This window comes from Nanorana parkeri, unplaced genomic scaffold (genome assembly GCF_000935625.1).
Source record: "Nanorana parkeri isolate BGI_ZX_2015 unplaced genomic scaffold, ASM93562v1 scaffold443, whole genome shotgun sequence".
Lineage (NCBI taxonomy): Eukaryota > Metazoa > Chordata > Amphibia > Anura > Dicroglossidae > Nanorana > Nanorana parkeri.
Window position 1 is genome coordinate 464,831 of NW_017306711.1, and position 19,725 is coordinate 484,555.

Sequence of the window (19,725 nt, forward strand, 5' to 3'; positions counted from 1 at the left end):
GTGCCATGGCTCTGGACCTGTAAAGTGCTGTATATAAAGTCATGTAAAACTACAAATCGTGCCTTTTTCTACATATTTGAACATGCAAATATTAGATCTTTATTCAAACAGTGCCTAGAAAAAAAGGTGAATTGGAACACAAAATAAAATTGCCTTTTCTCTCATTCATTCAAAAAAAAATATATTAACAGATGTAATGTTGTACTAAGGAAACAGTAAGTACACCCTTGGCTAAATCAAAACCTGGTATTGCCCACTGTAGCAGAAATGGCACCTTGTATATATTTTGTACAACTGCCCACCAGTGTGTAACATCTTTTTGACTACTTCTCTATGCAAAATTTCTTTAGTTGCAAGATGTTGTTGGGTTTCCTTGCATGAACTACACATTTCAAAATCCTGCTATAAAATTTAAATGAGAATCAAATCAGGGTTTTCACTAGGAAAGTCTATAACTTCCTTTTGTGGCTTGTATAGTGTACTTCGGATCACTATCATGATGAAAAACGGATTTTGGTTTAACATCAACTTATTTACAGAAGGCCTCATGTTCTCTTCAAGCACACTTTGATATGATGCAGAATGTATCGTTGACATGATGACTGCAAGTTTCCTCAGCCCTGATGCAGCAAAGCAACCCCAAACCATAACATATCCACTGCTATGCTTTACAGTTGTTATACAGTTTTTCTCCTGAAATGCTGCGGAAAACATGTCTACTGTTACAGTGACCAAACAACTCTAACTTTGATTGATCAGTCTTCAGCGCATTGTTGGTTGAATTGCTGAAATCAGTTTCTGATTGTAGATGCATGCACTTAGCTCCTACTGTTGCAGGAATTTTTTGGAGTTCTTGGAGAAAGAATATGGTGTCGTGGACAAATTAGCAGTTGTTGGAAATCTACAAAACTTGTAGAATATTTTCCTCACAGTGAAATAATTTACTTTAAATCGTTTAGTGATCTTTTTAAATCCCTTGCCGAACTGATAGGCTTCCATAACTTTCTTTCTGATATCAGACATGTCAATAGCAAAGAGAACATCAGACTCTAGATGTCTGAAGTATAAATTAGACAGGTTCCATCTGCATACTCCCGGAGGAGCTTTAATGATTGACACTTAATCCGGTTAGATTTTAATTGGTGTTAAATGTAGCCATATATTCTTCCATATAGCAAATCTGCATTTTTGTTAATCATGAAAATGAAAACCCTATGTCAATTATGTGTCATTTGTTCACCTATATAATCTTTTCTCTGGGCACTATTTGAAACAAGATATAAAGTCTGCTTGTTCAAGTATGTTGCACAAGGTCAACAATTTCTATGGGGTGTACTTACGTACTGTTTTACTTACTTTCTGAGAAAGTATTTTATATATATATATATATATATATATATTACACATACACACACACAGACACAGACATACATACACACACACAGTATCCATATAGTACAGTAAAGCAGAAAGGGGGGGGGGGCGGACCAAGGAGTTCTGTACCATGACTTGCATTGCAGTGCCATTTACTGTATTTATAAAGGGCAATAAAATACGCACAGGTGCATTGCAGTTCACCACAAGGCATGATAAACCACATGTTGTGGTGTGCTGCGTCGGAAGAAATGGCAAATGTCCAATATTTGTACCTCTATGAATGGGCCCATAGGCAATGACAAGTAGAAAGAAATCTGCATGGAAGTCTCACTGTTAAGAAAACCAAGATTTTTGTTTTACTCCAAAGAGATGGATCACTGACTTAATCATCACTGTGTCCCCTGTCAATGACAATTATCAAGAAGCCTTTGTATGCAAGTCAAATATATTCAGAGGCTTCCAGTCAATGTAGGGGCATATAAGATCACAAACATACAAGACTGGTGCATAGTGGCCGTGAAGAGAATGCAATTTTTGCAGCGTATTAGTGGCTCACTGAAATCAAATTTTCGGTATCGATTACCGATATTTATCTTTCGGTACTCACCGATACGGGTACATCCGGTAGCACGGAGTCGGCTTCCCGGGCACTCAGGAAGCTGGGCAGCGTGCCATTACCTGCTACCCGGCTTCTTGATTGCCCGGGAAGTCAGCTCCATGCTGTTTTGCCGGCTCCATGCTGATTGGCTGGGAAGCCGGCTTCCCAGCCAATCAGCATCAAGCCAGCTTCCCAGCCAAACAGGAAGCTGGGAGGCAGGTCGTTACCCGCTGCCTGGCTTCCTGATTGGCCCGGAAAGCCAACTCCATGCTCTTTGTCCGGGAAGCTGGCTTCCCAGCCATTCAGTATCGAGCCAGCTGTTTGAAGCAAGTGAAGATGTTTAGTAAATAGCGTTCATGGAGGACGACTACGGCGGGCAGCTAAGTGACCATGAAAAGATAGTTTAACAATATGGTAGTGCCAGCGTAGACGCCGAAACACCTGATGGCAGTAAAATTACTGACATAGCTGGCGTAGAAGGCAGCAGCGGTGGTGAAGCTGGTGACTAACATTGATAGAGCAGCATGTTGTAGTGTGCTGACTGTCTCGGATTTCACTGGATGGGTTTTTGTCAAACTTAGTTTAATTGCAGACGTCACACAAGACGAAAGCATCATCTGCTCCAATTCCAACCAGAATAATCAGTGCAGTGAGGTTCATGAAGGGGAAGAACTCAAAATTAAATACTACACGATACAGGAAATAAGATACAATTAGTGAACTTACTATGGCAAACATGGTCATCAGTGTAATGAACATTGATTTTGTGTAGACACACATGACCTAAAGGACAATGACGATGGCAATGGCTGGATAAACAGTATAATTTCCCAGCCAATCAGCATGGAGCCGTCTTCCTGGCAAATCAGAAAGCGGGTCATCACGGCTTGTTGATTGGCCCGGCTTGTTGATTGGCCGGTAAGCCAGCTCCATGCTGTTTGGCCAGGTCGATGCTAATTGGCTTCCCGACCAATCAGCATCTAGCCAGCCAAACAGCATGGAGCTAGCTTCATAGCCAATCAGGAAGCCGGGCCATGATCATTACCCGCAGCCCGGCTTCCTGATTGGCTGGGAAGCAGGCTCCATGTTCCCTCAGAGCACTGCCGGTCAGAGGAAATCACCCCTTCTCTGTCCTCCCCTGGGAAACACGTTTTGTCCAATCCACCATCTGGCCTGCTTCCAGTTTTTTTTTTTCTGGGGCTCAAAGTTCTCTGAAGTACTCTGATACTATAATTACCATCAAACTACTAAATGTATTAATAGTGCATCTTTTGCCTCCAAGTGCTTGCATTTGTCTTTGAAACAATCACTACTCCACTGCAGAGTTATGTATCCTAGGCCCAAGCTGCACACAAAGCCTCTATGTCTCTGCAAGTTGAGATAATTCCCCATTATTAGATTCAAGGCTCTGGCATTTGAGTTGATTGATATGGAGCATCGTTTTCGTACACATGTACATAGGCAGCAGATTGCTGTTAAAATGTGTTGTTTTGTTGGGGTTTTTTTCATTTACTGTATTTTAGTAAACATTCATTCAAAACTGTTTTTTAAACTTAACTTTATTGCTTTCACAAGCTGCCTGATAAACCCCCTATATGACAGCAAAGGCTGTGCTTGATTCACTTCTATTCCTCACTATCAGAGCAACAGGGAATTGATAGCTCTAAATCTGGAAGAACAGTTCCATTAATAGTGTATAGATGACTTGCTTCTATGTGAAAGTCAGCAGCCAGGAGTAAAAATGTTAAAGTCGGGAGTTTGGGTACATGAAGGCTCTGCTTCCAACGTAGCAGTTGATGGTGGCAGCAAAAGGGTTAAAGTGAAGGGGAAGAACTGGAGCCGTCTTCCTGGAAAATCAGGAAGCGGGTCATCACGGCTTGTTGATTGGACTGCATGGAGAAATCTGAGATTTGGAGCGGAAAAAATAAATAAAATGATATAGGATTATATATATATAGTTGTTTCTGATAGGGAATTCTACAGTTAATGATTCACAAAAAAAACCAAACCAGACTGGACATAATGGAACCTCCTATTATTTCAACAGTGGTTGCGGCCAAGTGGCTATTTTCCAATTAACAATTTCAAATCCTTGATAAAAGTTTTGACTGCTGACCACTTCAGCCTTTCTTCTCAGCAGGTATTCTATAAACACAGTCACTTTCATTAGAGCTAGTTATATAAGCACTCGATAGAAACCAGAAGGTCTTTAAAGACTGTTTTCATTCCATGACCAACCAACAGTAGTAACTTTTATACAGATGTCAAACTCCGATGTGTACAGTACAGTCAGAGAGTGGGTGGAATTGTGAGTGGCTTCTGGAACCGATCTGCAGAGTCAGCAGGTTTAAGACCTGGGGATGGAAACGCCACTGGAAAGTGAGACTTTATCTGGAGGTTTAAGAAAGAAACCACTCTGCTGACAGAGATCCCGAGAGCGGCACTAGAAGTGTGAATGTGGTCAGTAAGCGTGGGAATGCGGTATGTCAGTTTGGTACAGAGCTGCCAAGTCTCAAAGAATTTCAGCACTTTCATAGAGCTCTGTACACTGAGCTTAAGAGGCAGAAACAGAGACAGTAAAGGGTGAGAGAGGCCTGGGAAAGAGAACGGAGCTTTAAACCAGCACTTGCTCTGAAGAATTTAACACCTGCTAATGAAAACACATCAAAGCTTCAGCTGGCCCAGTAAAAGGGATTAGAAATCAGGCAAATTAAATATGGTCTGCCTACACACTGTAAACATCTCCTTTAGCAAGTCACACATTTGTGCAGCTTTACAGCTGCACTTGCATGTTCCGAAAATGTCAGGATTACATAAAACGTCCACTTTATACTCTGTTGTAAAGACTGCAAAATGTCATCAATGCTCAAAATTCCCTTTGCTCAGCCAAAGCAAAATATTTGTCATTTTTTTACAAGATGCCTGAATTTTGAATGTGTTATCCCCAAGTATTGGTAAACCATGTTTCTGCAACTTTGTTTGTACAGTTTACACGTGTTCTTGACCACAAACAATATGATAGTAACATATAGTAACAGACCACAGATTACTAAAGCAGAACTTTAGCAGGTAAATCTTTAATTTTATTGCTGTTGGTTTGGACCCAGTGGGCATCTCACCCCTTCATTTGCAGTGGGGCTCTTGTTTAATCTGATGTTTATATGGATCAGAATTAGAATGCATGATCCGGTTTATATGCATGTACAATATGTAATGCAAGTGGTTGTGCAACATTCCTTGCGGTCAGATTCTATATGCACACACACAATTTTTCTTTTTTAGATGGGAAAGTTCATCCACCTGTAGCACAACATTTTCTAGCTAAATATTGTAACTCCTCTAGTTTTGCATCCTTGGCTGCATTAATGTTTCAGTGCAGTTCTCATTCTATTAGTTATACAGTTTTCATTCCCTAACCCCTAAAGATATACATGATCCCCAAATCTCAAAATTAACAGCTGCTAACATGACTATTTTAGTAAAGTTGACAAAAGATCTAGGGCCATAATGTGGGTGGTTTGCTTCAAAGTCTAGTCTCCCAGAAGCATATACTTCCCATACCTCGGTTCCATTCAATCGCTAGAAACAAAGTAAATACCAATTTCCTCTAGTTATATAGGATAATTTGGCTAATTTCATGGCAACCTAGCATTTGTTGATTGACTCAGAACTATCATAGGAGGCTGAAGAAACAATCAGCCCTTATGACTGGGGATCTGAATAGAACTTACAGAGGGCTGACTTTCTTTACCCTTGGTGGCTGAAGAACAGGCAAAGTAGGAAGAGAAAGTATATGCTGCTAGGAATGGGGGATTATAGTGAACATGTTGCTTTGACCTGCTAAGGAAAACCATGACAGCCAACGAAAACCAGAGATGTTGTGTGCTGTCCACAAAAGTCAATAAGATTTAAGAAAACCACGGAATGCATCATATTTAGCAGGGATCAGAATTTTCTTAATACTGAAAATTCCGCAAAAGCTGCACCTATATGACAGTATTTATCTTGCTGCTCACTGGCCATTTTCAAGTCAGCTGCCGTATTGTTCCCGGGAGGATGTAGGGTTAGGGCCCCCTGTGTGCGCATGCCCGGACCACACAGAAGCCACAGCATCCATTAGACAGCAGAGAGCATTGGCTTCAGGCACAAAGCCGATCAGACCGACTCTGTGTCTTGTGATTGCTGTGATTGGAAACAGTCATTCTTTCAAATTATTTTGATCTTTTCTCCTTTATATAGTAAAACAATTAAAAAGTGGGTATTAAATACCACCAAAATAAAGCTCTGTCTCGAAAATAGATATCAAATTAATTTGGGGACAGTGTTGTGTCACAGAGTAATTCTCTAAAGTCAAACTTTTACAGCACTGATAACTAAAAAAATGGCCTGGTTATAGAGGTGATTTAACACGCCGGTACTGAAGTGGTTAAGGGGAATTCTAACTTCTACAATACAAACAATTCAAATGTGCCAAAGCTACAATTTATTAAACTATGTGCTGATAAACAAATGGAAATGTATGAAGGTATAGGATGAATAATACATTGACATCCATTTACAATGTAATATACACTTTACATTGCCAACACAAAGTAACCAGAACCATCATGATAATGTTGTACTGCTGGGCGCACCATACCATGGTGATTAGTGAAGTGCTGAAGACGCATTTGAATGCGATTGCCAGCACTCTTCACAAGTGCTTCTCAACACATAGTAATTAACTTCAACAGTGAATGGAATTGATTACATTGTTTGCAAACACCTGACTAGAACAACTGCAGCTGATATTGTTCTAGTACGAATACAATTAAAAAATCTCCCCTTTTTCAGTGCATCTCAAAACATCTGCAAAAACATCCCAATGGCTACCTGTCCTGTTTTATGCTAGTAATCAGAATATTGTCAACATTTTGTTTCAGTGGTGCTCCTATATAGGACTGTCACACAATGTTGTAAATTTTGGCTGGATAAGCAACAACCGCAATGACAATGAGCACCTGGAGACATAATCCGACCCCCTACCCTGCTGACAGTTTTTGGAAAAAATAAAAAATGACTGTTGTCCTCAAGTGATTCCTGAGGGATTAGGTTTACAATGGTGGTGTCTACACACTATATGAACACACTTGGCCAATAAAAGTGGGGGAATAGTAGGTGCATAATGATGCATGCCCATTGACCACTGAATGTCTAAAAACACTTTCAATCAACTTTTGCCAGGCTGATAAAGACTCTTCCTACCCCCTTTCTCTGAAACACTGAATATAAGTCTAAAGGTTGTGGTTGGATTGAGAAGTGTTCAAAAATTTGCATAAACTCTACAGACATCCACTAGTTGCGCACTTAACAGGAGAAGATTTGATCAGGTGGGTTGAACTTTCCTGGTTATTAGCAATTATTTCCACTGAGATAAAGAGGGGTCAGGTGTCTCCCTCTGCAGCCTTCCACAGGCATAAACATGCACTCTTGGCTGATCCAAGGGCACAGCCAATGCACAGCTGATCCAAGTAAAAATGTGTATTGGAAAGACCTGTCTTTAGGAACAGCCTGCCCACAATTTAGATAACTATTCATTCTTCTTATGAACTTCTGCATGGTGGCTGACATCGGAGCACCTGATTTCTTTATCTCAGTTGCTTTATAGTTTGCACAATAGAAAAACAAAGTAGACAAGCTGTAGCTGTCAATGACAAGACCCACCTGGACTGGCATAGATGTGTGTTGCACTTCCGCACCTGTGGGGCAGGCCGTGTTACAGAAAGACACAAGCTCTCATTCACAATTAACATAGTCTTGTTTACCAGTTTTGTACAGGACACAATAGTCTTCCGTTCACCTGATAAAGAAAAAAAGCTCAATGTAAATCCACATGAACATTTTCTAAAAGTATATTGCCTGATATCAACAAGGTTTAAACCTGCACTGTGAAACGTGACTTGGATAATGATAACAGCAAAAAGTTTCCCAGCACACTCACCGGCCAGCATGCAAAAAAAACTTGTCTCACCACTAAGGTTAAAAACAGAGGTTTAGATACACGTCTTCTGCAGAAAATGTGAAAGCCGCACCGCCTCGCCAAGGCACCTCTATATAGTGCGGTCCTAACTCTAAACTATGAGAGACTCCATCTTGGATCACATGTAGCAAAGGATAACATTGGGTGCAGGTTTGTCAGGAGGATGCCCAACCTTCCTTAAAGGCACAGCTGAGACCCCCCATGTGTCACTGCACCAAATCAGTCAAGCAAAACAAATGGCAAACGCACTCATCAATTTGTTACCAGCTCTAAGCAAGGTGCACCTTGCTTAGAGCTGGTAACAAATTGATGAGTGCGTTTGCCATTTGTTTTGCTTGCCAGCAGATGACATGGCTCCCCAAATCAACACAAGACTGTGGAAACTTCACACTGGACTTCAAGCATCTTACAGTACTAATTAATCGAGTTTCACCTGTATATGCAAACACTTGTTAGTGGTGGAGGGACCCCGCACATTAGAACGGCAGCTGAGACCCACCATGCGTCACTGCACCAAATCAGTCAAGCAAAACAAATGGCAAACGCACTCATCAATTTGTTACCAAATTGATGAGTGCATTTGCCATTTGTTTTGCTTGACTGATTTGGTGCAGTGACGGATGGGGGGGTCTCAGCTGCCGTTGTGATGTGTGGGGTCCCTTGTGCGTCCCTGTGCCTTTAAGGAGGTTGGGCTTCCTCCTGACAAACCTGCACCCAATTTTTTTATTTTGCCACATGTGATCCAAGATGGAGACTCTCATAGTTTAGAGTTAGGACCGCACTATATAGAGGTGCCTTGGCGAGGCAGCTTTCACATTTTCTGCAGAAGACGTGTATCTAAACCTCTGTTTTTAACCTTTGTGGTAAAACAAGTTGTATTATAGTTTGGTGGGCAGGGGAAAAGTGTTGGGGGCGAGGGGGGTGTCACAGAGTTGTAAGGGAGAGTGTGGCAGAGTGTGGGGGGGGGGACGTCCCCTTCTTCGGGACACTGTACGTCGTCAGTCACGAAGGAGTTAATTGTCTCTGACCAACTAATCTTATGCTTTACTTTTATCATTATTAACCTGAATTCTCTATTTCTTCATGAAACTAAATGGGAAACAAAAATGCCATTTTACTTCCTGTATTTTTCTTTTAATATACATATATTATATCCACACACACACACATACATATACTATAGGAACTTAATTGGTCTGCATCTTTACCTTTCACTATAATTGGCATGTACGCTTATGTCCACCCATCTCATATAAAATTTACCAATTTCAGCGGACACTTAAATATCATGCACACTGGTTGAGCAACATGTACCTCAAACTCAAAATATCTATAGCTTAACCTCGCCCTCCCCCCCCCCCCCCACCTAATCCTGTGAAAGCAGCAAGCACTCACCTTATATTAATATAAGTGCAAAACAGGCAAACTAACTAAAACGTGCTGCACTGTACTAATTGAAATACAAATTTCAGGGGATGCACCTGACTAAGTTGATTTTTAGATATAACGTGCGTAGGGGGGAGCTGGAGGATGTGGCATGAAGATTGAGCCGTGGAGACATCTCGCTGTACTCAATAATTGACTGCATTAAATTTTATTTTGAGATCTTATTTTCTATGATGTTATGTCAGTACCTTTTTAATAAACTAGTTTTATCATCTTTATGGAGGGCACTGTGTGTCGGCTTGTATCGTTTGCATGATCGTTATATGCGGTAGAGTAGATCAGTCAGAGGAATCGCTGGAAACGGGAGGTTCGGACAGTCTCAGGAGCTATAGAGGATTCGGCTGGCTAGATCCCTGGTGATCAGATTAAGCAGTAAAATTCGGGTTTGTTGCGGAGTATACCATCCAGAGGAGCAGTTGTGGAGCAGACGACTTTATTTCTACGGATTTGAGGCCGATTTTAACATCTGCTGGCTTGGCCTTTCATGAGAAAGTCTAGCGGTGAGGTGAGCGGCCATTGGAAGACAATTGGTTTTGCACAAGGAAGGTGGAGGGCACTTGAGTGTTAAGGAGTGGTGGAAACCCCACACTTGCTGCACTTTTTATGTATGCACATTTTGGACTAATGAGGGTTAAAATGGTTTCTGGACTTTAAGAGCGACTTGAATATCAGTGATTTGTGGTAATTTGAAGGAGTTGGCACGGGACATTTTGATTTATGCTTTCGGTGTGATATACATTATATCACATACTGTTATGTGTCTTGTAATATTAATTTGTGTTCAATACACTGTGTTTTCTATTGTATCCACTTAGTTTTAGGTTTGTGGATATTTTTGAACACTAGAAACATCATGTTTGTATTTCAATTAGTTTAATACAGGGCAGCACCTTTTGGTTAGTTGGCATGTACCTCAAACTATGCATGCCACAAAACTTATATTGCTAATGTGCCAATATTATAATAGACAGAAGAAGCTATTTACCTGTGCACAAGGGGATGGTCTACTTCCAAGTTCTATTTTAGTTGGGGTATGTTCACTGCAGGCAATGAGCGTGTGCATTCCTGTTTAACACTTTTATGCCCATCCCAGCATACAGTGCAAGCTACGTTCTTTATAACACTCAGTGAACTTAACTCAGCTGATTTGAAGCTTGGCACAATACTAGAACCTGTCCCGGTTACACTTTGCTAAAATCTAAAAATAGAATTATACAAAACCACAATGACCTTACCTCCTCCACACTGTACGCTACAGCCCTCCCAGCTGCTGTGTGTCCACATGTACAGCGGTTCTGGCTGCTTCTCCACCTCTGTTCTCTGTTCTCCAGTCTGGTTCACTGGAATGGTATATTCGTAATGAATTCCATAATTCTGGTCATGAAACAGGAGAACCTAAACAGAAAGAAAAATAAGTTTGTACTTTAGTAAAGAAGCAGCTGCTAGCACAATATAATTTCTTAAAGAACATTTGTGGATTCTGTACAGGGGTTGGATTTATGCATTGTTTGTAGCTTTATTTTGGTCTTTTTTTATGGCCAAAATGAAACATTGGCTATCAGACCATGTTGGAACCACCCCGAGTTTGAACTCCATTGCATCTTTTTACTTTACACCAGAGTTCACTGCATCTCAGCTGTATTTCAAACTATTAGTTACTGACCCCTGCTGTAACACCCAGTCCAATCAATCAAATGACCTCGGAGGCAAAGCAAGTAAAAACTACACAAAATTACACAGGATTCTTTATTTTACTTAGGGCCATTAGAGCCTGTTTACACTGTTGCTTCTATATGTGGCTTCATGGTTACTTAATGGTTTGTACTGTGGCCTTGCAATGCTGGGGACTTGGGTTGTAACTGAACCAGAAGCACTAACTGTGTGATATTTGTATGGTGCCCATGTATAACTGATTGTTTCCTCCTGGTGGTCACCTTCTACACTTCAACAACATAGTAACAGATGATTTGGCTCTAGAATGTTACTTTGGTAGAGGCATTAGATTATAAACTACGTAAGAATTAATATTCTAAATAAACAACTGTGGAATGCAATGGAGCTATATAAATGAAAATAAATACCTTTTCCTATGCTGTACAAAATAACTGCTTAAAAAGACTGTGCACTCAAGCATCTACCATTTTTTTCCTTTAATCCGTGCAATTCATATTTCCTTAAATGCAGTCTCATCAGACAGGTGGCTTGCACCTGTCTTTTGCAAAGTAAACTGGTAAATGTAATACCACCTTGCATCCATTGACCTTTTTACTCACAGGCATTTACACAGGCTTTGTTGTCGACCCATAAAATGCAACATAGTTCAAATGCAAGGGAACATGTTGCATGTCTATATATGTAGACGGATCCCAGTAAGGCCAAAAACACCTCTGAACTTTTCATCTCTGATCTTTTCGCCATCACCTTGCATATTAATGTATTAGGTCAAGGTACCAGCGTAGTGGAAAGTTGAGCAGATTGGCAATTCAACAAAGCCATTTCGGCAAACAGCACTGAGATTCAGGCACTAGAATAATTACCTGTCTTCATTTATGAAAGCCGCTCACAAGACCATAAATAACTACAACAGGGCAGTGACATTTATTTTTTTTAAATACTTTCCATTAGTATTAACCTGCTGCAGATATGATTTAACCCCTTCCGACCAATTACGTGATTATCCCGTCACGACTGTTCAGTTTGTTAACGACTGGTGATGGCATAATCACGTTATGCAGTACCATGAGCACTGGTCCGTGAAGGGACCAGCGCTCATTGAGTTACTGCTGTTCATGGGTCCCTCAACCGCAGACTAGGTGGTAACAGTCCTGTGATCACAGCAATAGCTGATCGCTGTGATTGCAGAGCCATGACAGCTACATAGCCGGGAGCAGCTCACTGTGTTGTGCACCTGCAAGCCGGCTGTGTGTTTACAAACTGATACAAAGAGGTTGATTTACTAACCTTATAAACATGCCACGAACAAGTATACACCTCTGTAGTGTGTTCCCTCCCAGCATGATCTATTGGTGGAATCTAGACACCTTTGTAGTGTGTACACACCCAGCAGGTGTGTTGTGCAAAGCCCTGCATGAATTGCAAGGTGATGTTGTGTAAATTAGCTCTACATTGTGTTGCTTGCGTTGATGAATGCAGGAATGTAAATGCATGAGCTAACCATTTTTGTCTAAACTGTGAAGCAGCATTATATATGCATCATGTGCATGATTTTTCCATATATGGCATTAGTGGAAATATGCTTTTAGAGACTTTTTGGTTGATAAATACGTTTTGCTGTGTAAAAATCACACGCACCTAGTGCGTGCGTGTGTGTGTTTAGGTTAGTGAATCACCCCCAAAGTATCTCTAAGGAGAATAATGTATCCTCCTCAGAGATGCTAAGTATCAAAGCCCCTGTAAATAAAAAAAATAACCACTTAACCAGTTTAAAAAAATAGGTTTAATAAGAACAATTAAAAGAAAATATAGCACCGAGGAGGCTATCAAAGATAGTAAATAAACATTAAGAAATTGTTCCACACTAAAATTGTATTTCACTCCTTGTATTTTGTAACCTATAGCTCTCTTCCATACACCCCCCCCCCCAAAAAAAAACTGAAATCCCAGATACATGATATACCCTATAAATCAGGACAAATAAAATAATTTCTTATGAATTTCTTTCTGATAACTACACTAATTATGTACACATTATTAATGTCAAAACTGTGAAAAATGTGTTTGTTTGTTTTTGTGTGTATTTTTTAATTTAAAAAAATAAGAATTTATACACTGAGTGGCCAGATTATTATGACGCTGGGCCACGAGATGACTCCACGAGATTACTTCGTTGGGCCGCCTCGTGACGAGGAATCTGACACTGCACTGTTGCCCTTCTGTTGTCTTGTACCAGTCTTGCCACTCTCCGTTCTGCCCTAACATTGACTAGTCGCTGACGGCCACAATTCACACGTTCAGACCCAGATTTTCGGCTGACAGTCCCATCTTTAAACACTTTAACAACAGCTGCTCTTGAACATTTAACAAATTCTGCTGTTTTGCTGATACTCGCTCCATGGCTTGAGCGCCAACAATCATCCCACGTTCAAAGGCTGTTAAATTGCGTTGTTTACCCATATCTTCAGAAAAAATCACTTCTACTGTCGTGGTAAACAACCTGCTTCCCTATTTATAATGGTCTGGCCCTCTAGCAACTTCAGCGCAAAATTATAGCTAATTTGCCTACAAACGTCAGGTGGTCATAATAATCTGGCCACTCAGTGCATATGTCACATCAAATTAAAGCCCATTTTGTTGTTTAAAAAACGGTATATACTATTTGTAGGTGCAATGCATGAGGAAAATTATGGTTAAACAAACACATAGCAAAAAAATGGCACAATTGCTCCAGTCCCAGGAACAAAAAAGAATTCTGAAACTGTCACTGAGGGGTAATACACACGAAATTTAAGGCCAATACGATCCTATAAATGTAATGTCAACATTAAATGCCGTTTGAAACAATTTTTACACTGGAATATTTCAGTCTTTCATTAGACAAGTAGTTTCCTAAAATGTAAAGTCAGAGCAGATCTATATTTTGGATCACAGTATGCTGCCATCAAAGAACGACCACACCATAAACACATCCATTGGGCATCATGCCACATCCCCTTTGTATTCTATTTTCATCAGATTGCCACATGTTGCAATAAATGGAAAGCAGATGATATAAATATTGCGGACAAGTTATAATAATAAGTGCGGACAAGTCTGATCTCCATTATTTCAAAATCAAATCAGCACATATGTATTATTTCTAGCACACAGTTAGAAAAAGACAAATCTGTGTTCTTATTTGGGTTATTGGCGCATTTCAATATTTATTAAACAAGTATGAAATTGTTTTTCTGGTGCAGTTGGCATAACCTATTCTGTGCTTTCAGAAAGGGATTTGCAGGGGGGGCGTGGCCGACTGGCGTGCGAGATGGTGGCTTAGAACCGAAGCTCCGTGCACCCACAGGCCTGGGCTTACTGTGAAGCGACGAGCGGGAGACATACCGGCCCCCAAAGCTACTGCCGGTATCCTGACTCACCCCGGGTCTTGTCCCGCAAACGCAGGAACGGCTCTAAACCCCGCAAGGTCACGGATTTCATTCGGCGGCCTCAGCCGCCGGCTGCGCAAGATGGCGGCGGCGGACCTGCTCCTCCATCGACAGCTCCCTCTCAGGGCTCTGAGAGGTCTTCGCATTCCTCACAGAGAGGGGAGAAAGAGAATACCCCACAGCGCTCCTCTCCGGCGAAACAACAACCGCCTGCATCTCCGGCTGTGCGGAGCCCTGCAAAATCGAGGCCCCGGCTTTCGGGCCTAGTGGAGTAGGTAAGCCCTTCCCACACGCTGGATGATACAAGAGAACTGTTTGCTCCCATTGAAAACTACCCCACAGCTAACCAGCCCCTTTCAGAAAGGGATTTGCAGCTAGCGGGCAAGTGAGAGTCAGCAAGTAGATAAAAAGCTGAAAGACAGTCAATCAGAAAACAGTAGTGAGGAAAGGAACCACCTGCGGTGCTGCCCCTCTGCTCCTTGCTTTGGCGCTGCGTTGAAGAATAGCCATCTTTTGCATCTGGTGTTGAAGCCTTTTATCGGCGTGGAGCTGCAGGTGATACACATGGATTTATTTGATAGGCAGCCACTTGCTTACTGACCGCATGTTGGTCTGCTGGGTTGTTCCCTTTGAATTTCTATCACCTCTGCAGTGATTGGGGGATTGACGCTGCATGTAGGGGATGCTGATGTTTCCGTGCAGCATTGGAGCCGGAAGCGGAGGGGCGGCACCATCGGGTGGGATTCCCTTTCGCTGACAGTACTGTACCTGCGGCGTTGAGATCTTTAATCACCGCAGAGGTGATAAGAGATTTGGTGAAATCTTTTTAACCATTTGATGACCGGGGGGTTTACACCCCCTTCCTGTCCAAGGCCATTTTTCAGTATTCAGCGCTGCGGTACTTTGACTGACATTTATTCTGCCATGCATAATAAATGGACTCAATGGCCCTGTGTGGAATCCAGCCCTGGTTCGGACAAACCGTTGAACACTGACAGGAATGCTTACAATGATCAGCATTTATTCATATATGTAAAACCTTTATTCTAAAAGGAAAACAAAAACTGTTGCTGTAACTGCTAAAACAGTGTTAGCTGGGGTTTGGCTTTAATTCGTTAGTCAAGTCCATCTACCCTCTTCACAAGGTGACAATGCTATTGTCTAAGGGTGGCTCTGTTGCCCCTCCATGGAGTGAGAAGAGGTGTGTTGCCGGCTGGATCACCTAGGTGGAAATAAAAGTAAAAAAGCCTATAAAAAAAAAAACTAAACACTACCACTACCGCCACTGTGGTTTAGATATGCTTTAACTCCATTAATAGCCAGGTTTAGTTTAGCTTTGCACCATGAGGACAAAGGATCCAGAAAATATATTTTGCTTTAAGCTAATGAAGAGTTCCAACTACCATCCATTTTAAATCATCATAAAACTCACTTGGCTTGAAACAAAAACAATAAAATCTTCTCTGGCTGCTATAACCCATGTCTGTTTCACATCTTCTGTGTGCCAGCATGAGATACTCTAGGGTTGCAAACGTCATTCTAAGGCCTGCATATATTGATTAAAAAAATTTCAGGCAACAAATTAAACCAGTCAGTGAGCTACTAATTCATTATCACACACTGCAGCTATGCTAAAATCAGAAATCTTACTCCCTTTTTCTTAGACTTAGTTTTCTGTAAGGCACTGCGACAACAGCACACCGACCTCCTCACAAGGTCAGTGTGAGCTTCAGCAGTGTTACTCCCTTAAGCCTGTATTGTGTACCATCCTCCCTCTGCCTTCTGCCTCATCAATCACAAATTAAAACTTCCAGAGCAGGAATAAATACGATTGGTAGCTGTGAAAATATCTTCGTATTAGCATTTTTACATCAGGCTTCTGTGTGTGCGATGAAGCAAGAAGGATGTTTCAGCATCACAAGCCGGTGTTGTACAAAATCAAAGATTACCAACACAAAGCAGTGTGGTGTACTGGTGCACAACATAAAAAACTTAAAGTAGAACTTAACTCACCTCCCCTCCCTCCCTGGCCTGTGACAGAATCTTCTTCCTGGCTTCTTATGGGTTTTGGGCTTTTGCCCATCTTGTTTGGCTTGGGGGGATGACTTAATTCTCATGCCTGAGGGTTTATTCATCCCAGCACAGAGGTGTGCCAAAAAGTTACATTCTAAAGATTTTAAACAGGCAGGTAGGTTTGTTTTATTGAAGAGACTGCATGTCAGGTTTTTTTTTTAAGTACCAAGCAAGTAGGCTGTGCTCCCTGAACATATCTCAAGAGTTTTGTCTGAACTGAATTACTATAATTTGACAGATTACACAAAGCAGGAAAAAAAAACAAATGTCCATTTTACCAGTCTCTGAGCCACAATTAACTTTCTGGCAGTCAAACCGCATATTAAAGCAGGACAAACCATTTGGGATGAATGAGAACCACCCGAATACTACAAGGCTTGGCACTACTAACTTTTAAATATCTGGATTCAAGAGGAGATCGGACAAATTTATAGGTCAAGCAGAAAACATATTTTTACTAACCTGGGCAACACAAGCTAAGCACATGATTAAAAATGAAGGTAAAAGCTACCCTTTGCGAAAACCACATGCCAAAACCACCACTAGATTCAGACATAGAGGGGTTGATTTACTAACCTTATAAACACGCCACGAACAAGTATACACCTCTGTAGTGTGTTCCCTCCCAGTATGATCTTTTGGTGGAATCTAGACACCTTTGTAGTGTGTACACACCCAGCAGGTGTGTTGTGCAAAGCCCTGCATGAATTGCAAGGTTATGTTGTGTAAATTAGCTCTACGTTGTGTTGCTTGCGTTGATGAATGCAGGAATGTAAATGCATGAGCTAACCATTTTTGTCTAAACCGTGAAGCAGCATTATATATGCATCATGTGCATGATTTTTCCATATATGGCATTAGTGGAAATATGCTTTTAGAGACTTTTTGGTTGATAAATACATTTGCTGTGTAAAAATCACACACACCTGGTGCGTGCGTGTGTTTAGGTTAGTAAATCACCACGATTTACCATGAAGCCAACTAGCCGTTAAATAATGTATATCATTTCATTTAGATAGATACACATTAATATTTCTTCCAATATAAATTTAGGACTCCAATATATTTTAGGCCCCTTTCACACAGCCGGTATAATCGGGTCCGACTCCAAGTTGTTCAAGCAGATTTGATCGGACGCCCAGTGCTAATCTATGGGCAGCCGTGTGTAAATGGATGGGTGTCCGTTTACATCCAGTTATACCCGACTTTGGCCGGGACCGACCTGGATTGTGCTGGATCAGGGGTAATCTGACACATGTCCGTCTACATCCGATACCCTATAGACAGACATGGGGTTCGGTAATCTCAAGATGGAGGTAAAAAACTGTACAGACATGGATATCATAGCTGTGACATCCGCTCCGTACTGCTGTGATCAGGAGAGGATCCGTGTACGTACTGCTGTGATCAGGCCATGTGAAAGGGGCATTAAATGGCTCCCAACACCTGTTTTGATCAAAAAAAGGTCATGGGCTAACAGTTGTGGGCCGATCATTTAGAAAATACTTATTTAGCCAATGTGCTGAAAAGTCATTTGTATCAGTTGACGTCTGTGGCAATAAGCAGACAGAGCCCTGAAATCCATTTACTTCTAAGGATTTTCACTGTCAATGCAACTCCTTAACAGGCAGTTTTGGATGATGCTTTGTTCTGATGCGGGTAGATAATTGTTTTCTGATGCCGCGAACAATGGCCGCGTTAGAGCTTCAGGCGCTTTTCAAAGTGCTGTGCCTTCCTCTGCATTGTTTGAACAACAGCTCTCTATTCAGTCTCCCCTTTTAGTCCTCCCTTTGATTATGTTTTCACAGCCTGGCCATTTCCTATGTGAGGTGCTGTTGGGTGTCATTTCCCTCCCTGAGTGTTTGTCAGTTCATGGAAAGATTCTTTGAACTGCTATGCAGGCTGAAAGAACCAGAGAGCTTTGTCTGCGCTGGGATAGATGCCCAGAAAAACAAAGCACCAGAATAGTTCAGACTATGATATTCATCACGTGAGAATTTAAAACCATCAGCAAAGAATTGTGGTGTTCATGCAACACAACATTAGTTGAATACTGTGTCACCTGTCTGTAGGCTGCAAGCTCTTGTGGGCAAAACCCTCATTGGTGCTGGTACCTTAAAAGAACTCCTGTCTAGTTTCTAATGACAGAGAGATCTCCATTATAAGTTTCCAAAGCAGGCAGGGCTATTATATAGATTAGATCAGGGGTAGCAAACCTTGGGCCCTCCAGCTGTGGTTGAACTACAAATCCCATTGCAAGATTCTCCCAGCCAAAGACATGACTCCCGAAGAAAGATGCATCATGGGATTTGTAGTTTCACCACAGCTGGAGGGCCGGAGGTTTGCCACCCCTGGATTAGATGATTTCCTAAAGCAGGAAAGCACAAATATTTGACAGCCCGTCACCCTTTAAGATCGCTAGGAGTTAGTGGAAGCCATGCTGTATTTTTGCTCACTCAAACTACTGCATCATCTTTGGCTGATATAAACACACAGTAAGAACAACTCCTATTGGTTTATGAGAATTGAGCTTATTTTTCATAGGGGTACGATTGCCTAAGGGAAGCAAGACCCCATAAACAGTATTTTCTTCAAATAAATGCTGTTTTTCAGAATTTACACTGGAGTTGAGTTTGGTCTGTTGATCTGAGAACCCCTGCTAGTGATACAGAAGAGCTATTAAAAAACCCCACTGTGCCTCACTGAATACACACATTATTAAGACATTTTTCACAAGCCTAAGCCAGACCATTAGACCCGCACTGATGGTCTGCTTGATGGTATGAAGTTGAAATATTACTTCTCATACAGGAAACGGAATGAGTGTCAGGGAGGTCAGTCTACATGGGATTACAAAGAACTCAATCACACTAAACTTTATACATATATACACACACACACACACACACAGTATATAACATCAGATAGGATATAAACACACTTTTTTATGATTCATTATAATATCTTATTTGTACTTAATAATAAAAACCTCATGCAAAAAAGCAGAACTAATGGAATCAGTTGCCTAAAACACCATCAACTATGCCATCTCTGAGCGACTACTCCCATGTGCCCTAGAGCAAGAGGCAAATCCACAAGGGAAATGGGGG

At 41.3% G+C, this 19,725-nt stretch overlaps 1 protein-coding gene across 1 annotated transcript in view; it reads right to left on the reverse strand.

Moving 5' to 3' along the window:
- The window catches only part of ADAMTS17 (ADAM metallopeptidase with thrombospondin type 1 motif 17), a 198,674-nt gene that overhangs the window by 27,479 nt on the left and 151,470 nt on the right, over positions 1 to 19,725 (reverse strand). Inside the window, exons 19-20 of the mRNA XM_018560245.1 lie at positions 10,676 to 10,835; positions 7,679 to 7,814 (exon numbers count right to left, since the gene is read on the reverse strand). Of these exons, the coding sequence (XP_018415747.1) occupies positions 7,679 to 7,814; positions 10,676 to 10,835 (296 nt within the window). The remainder of the gene's footprint in view (positions 1 to 7,678; positions 7,815 to 10,675; positions 10,836 to 19,725) is intronic.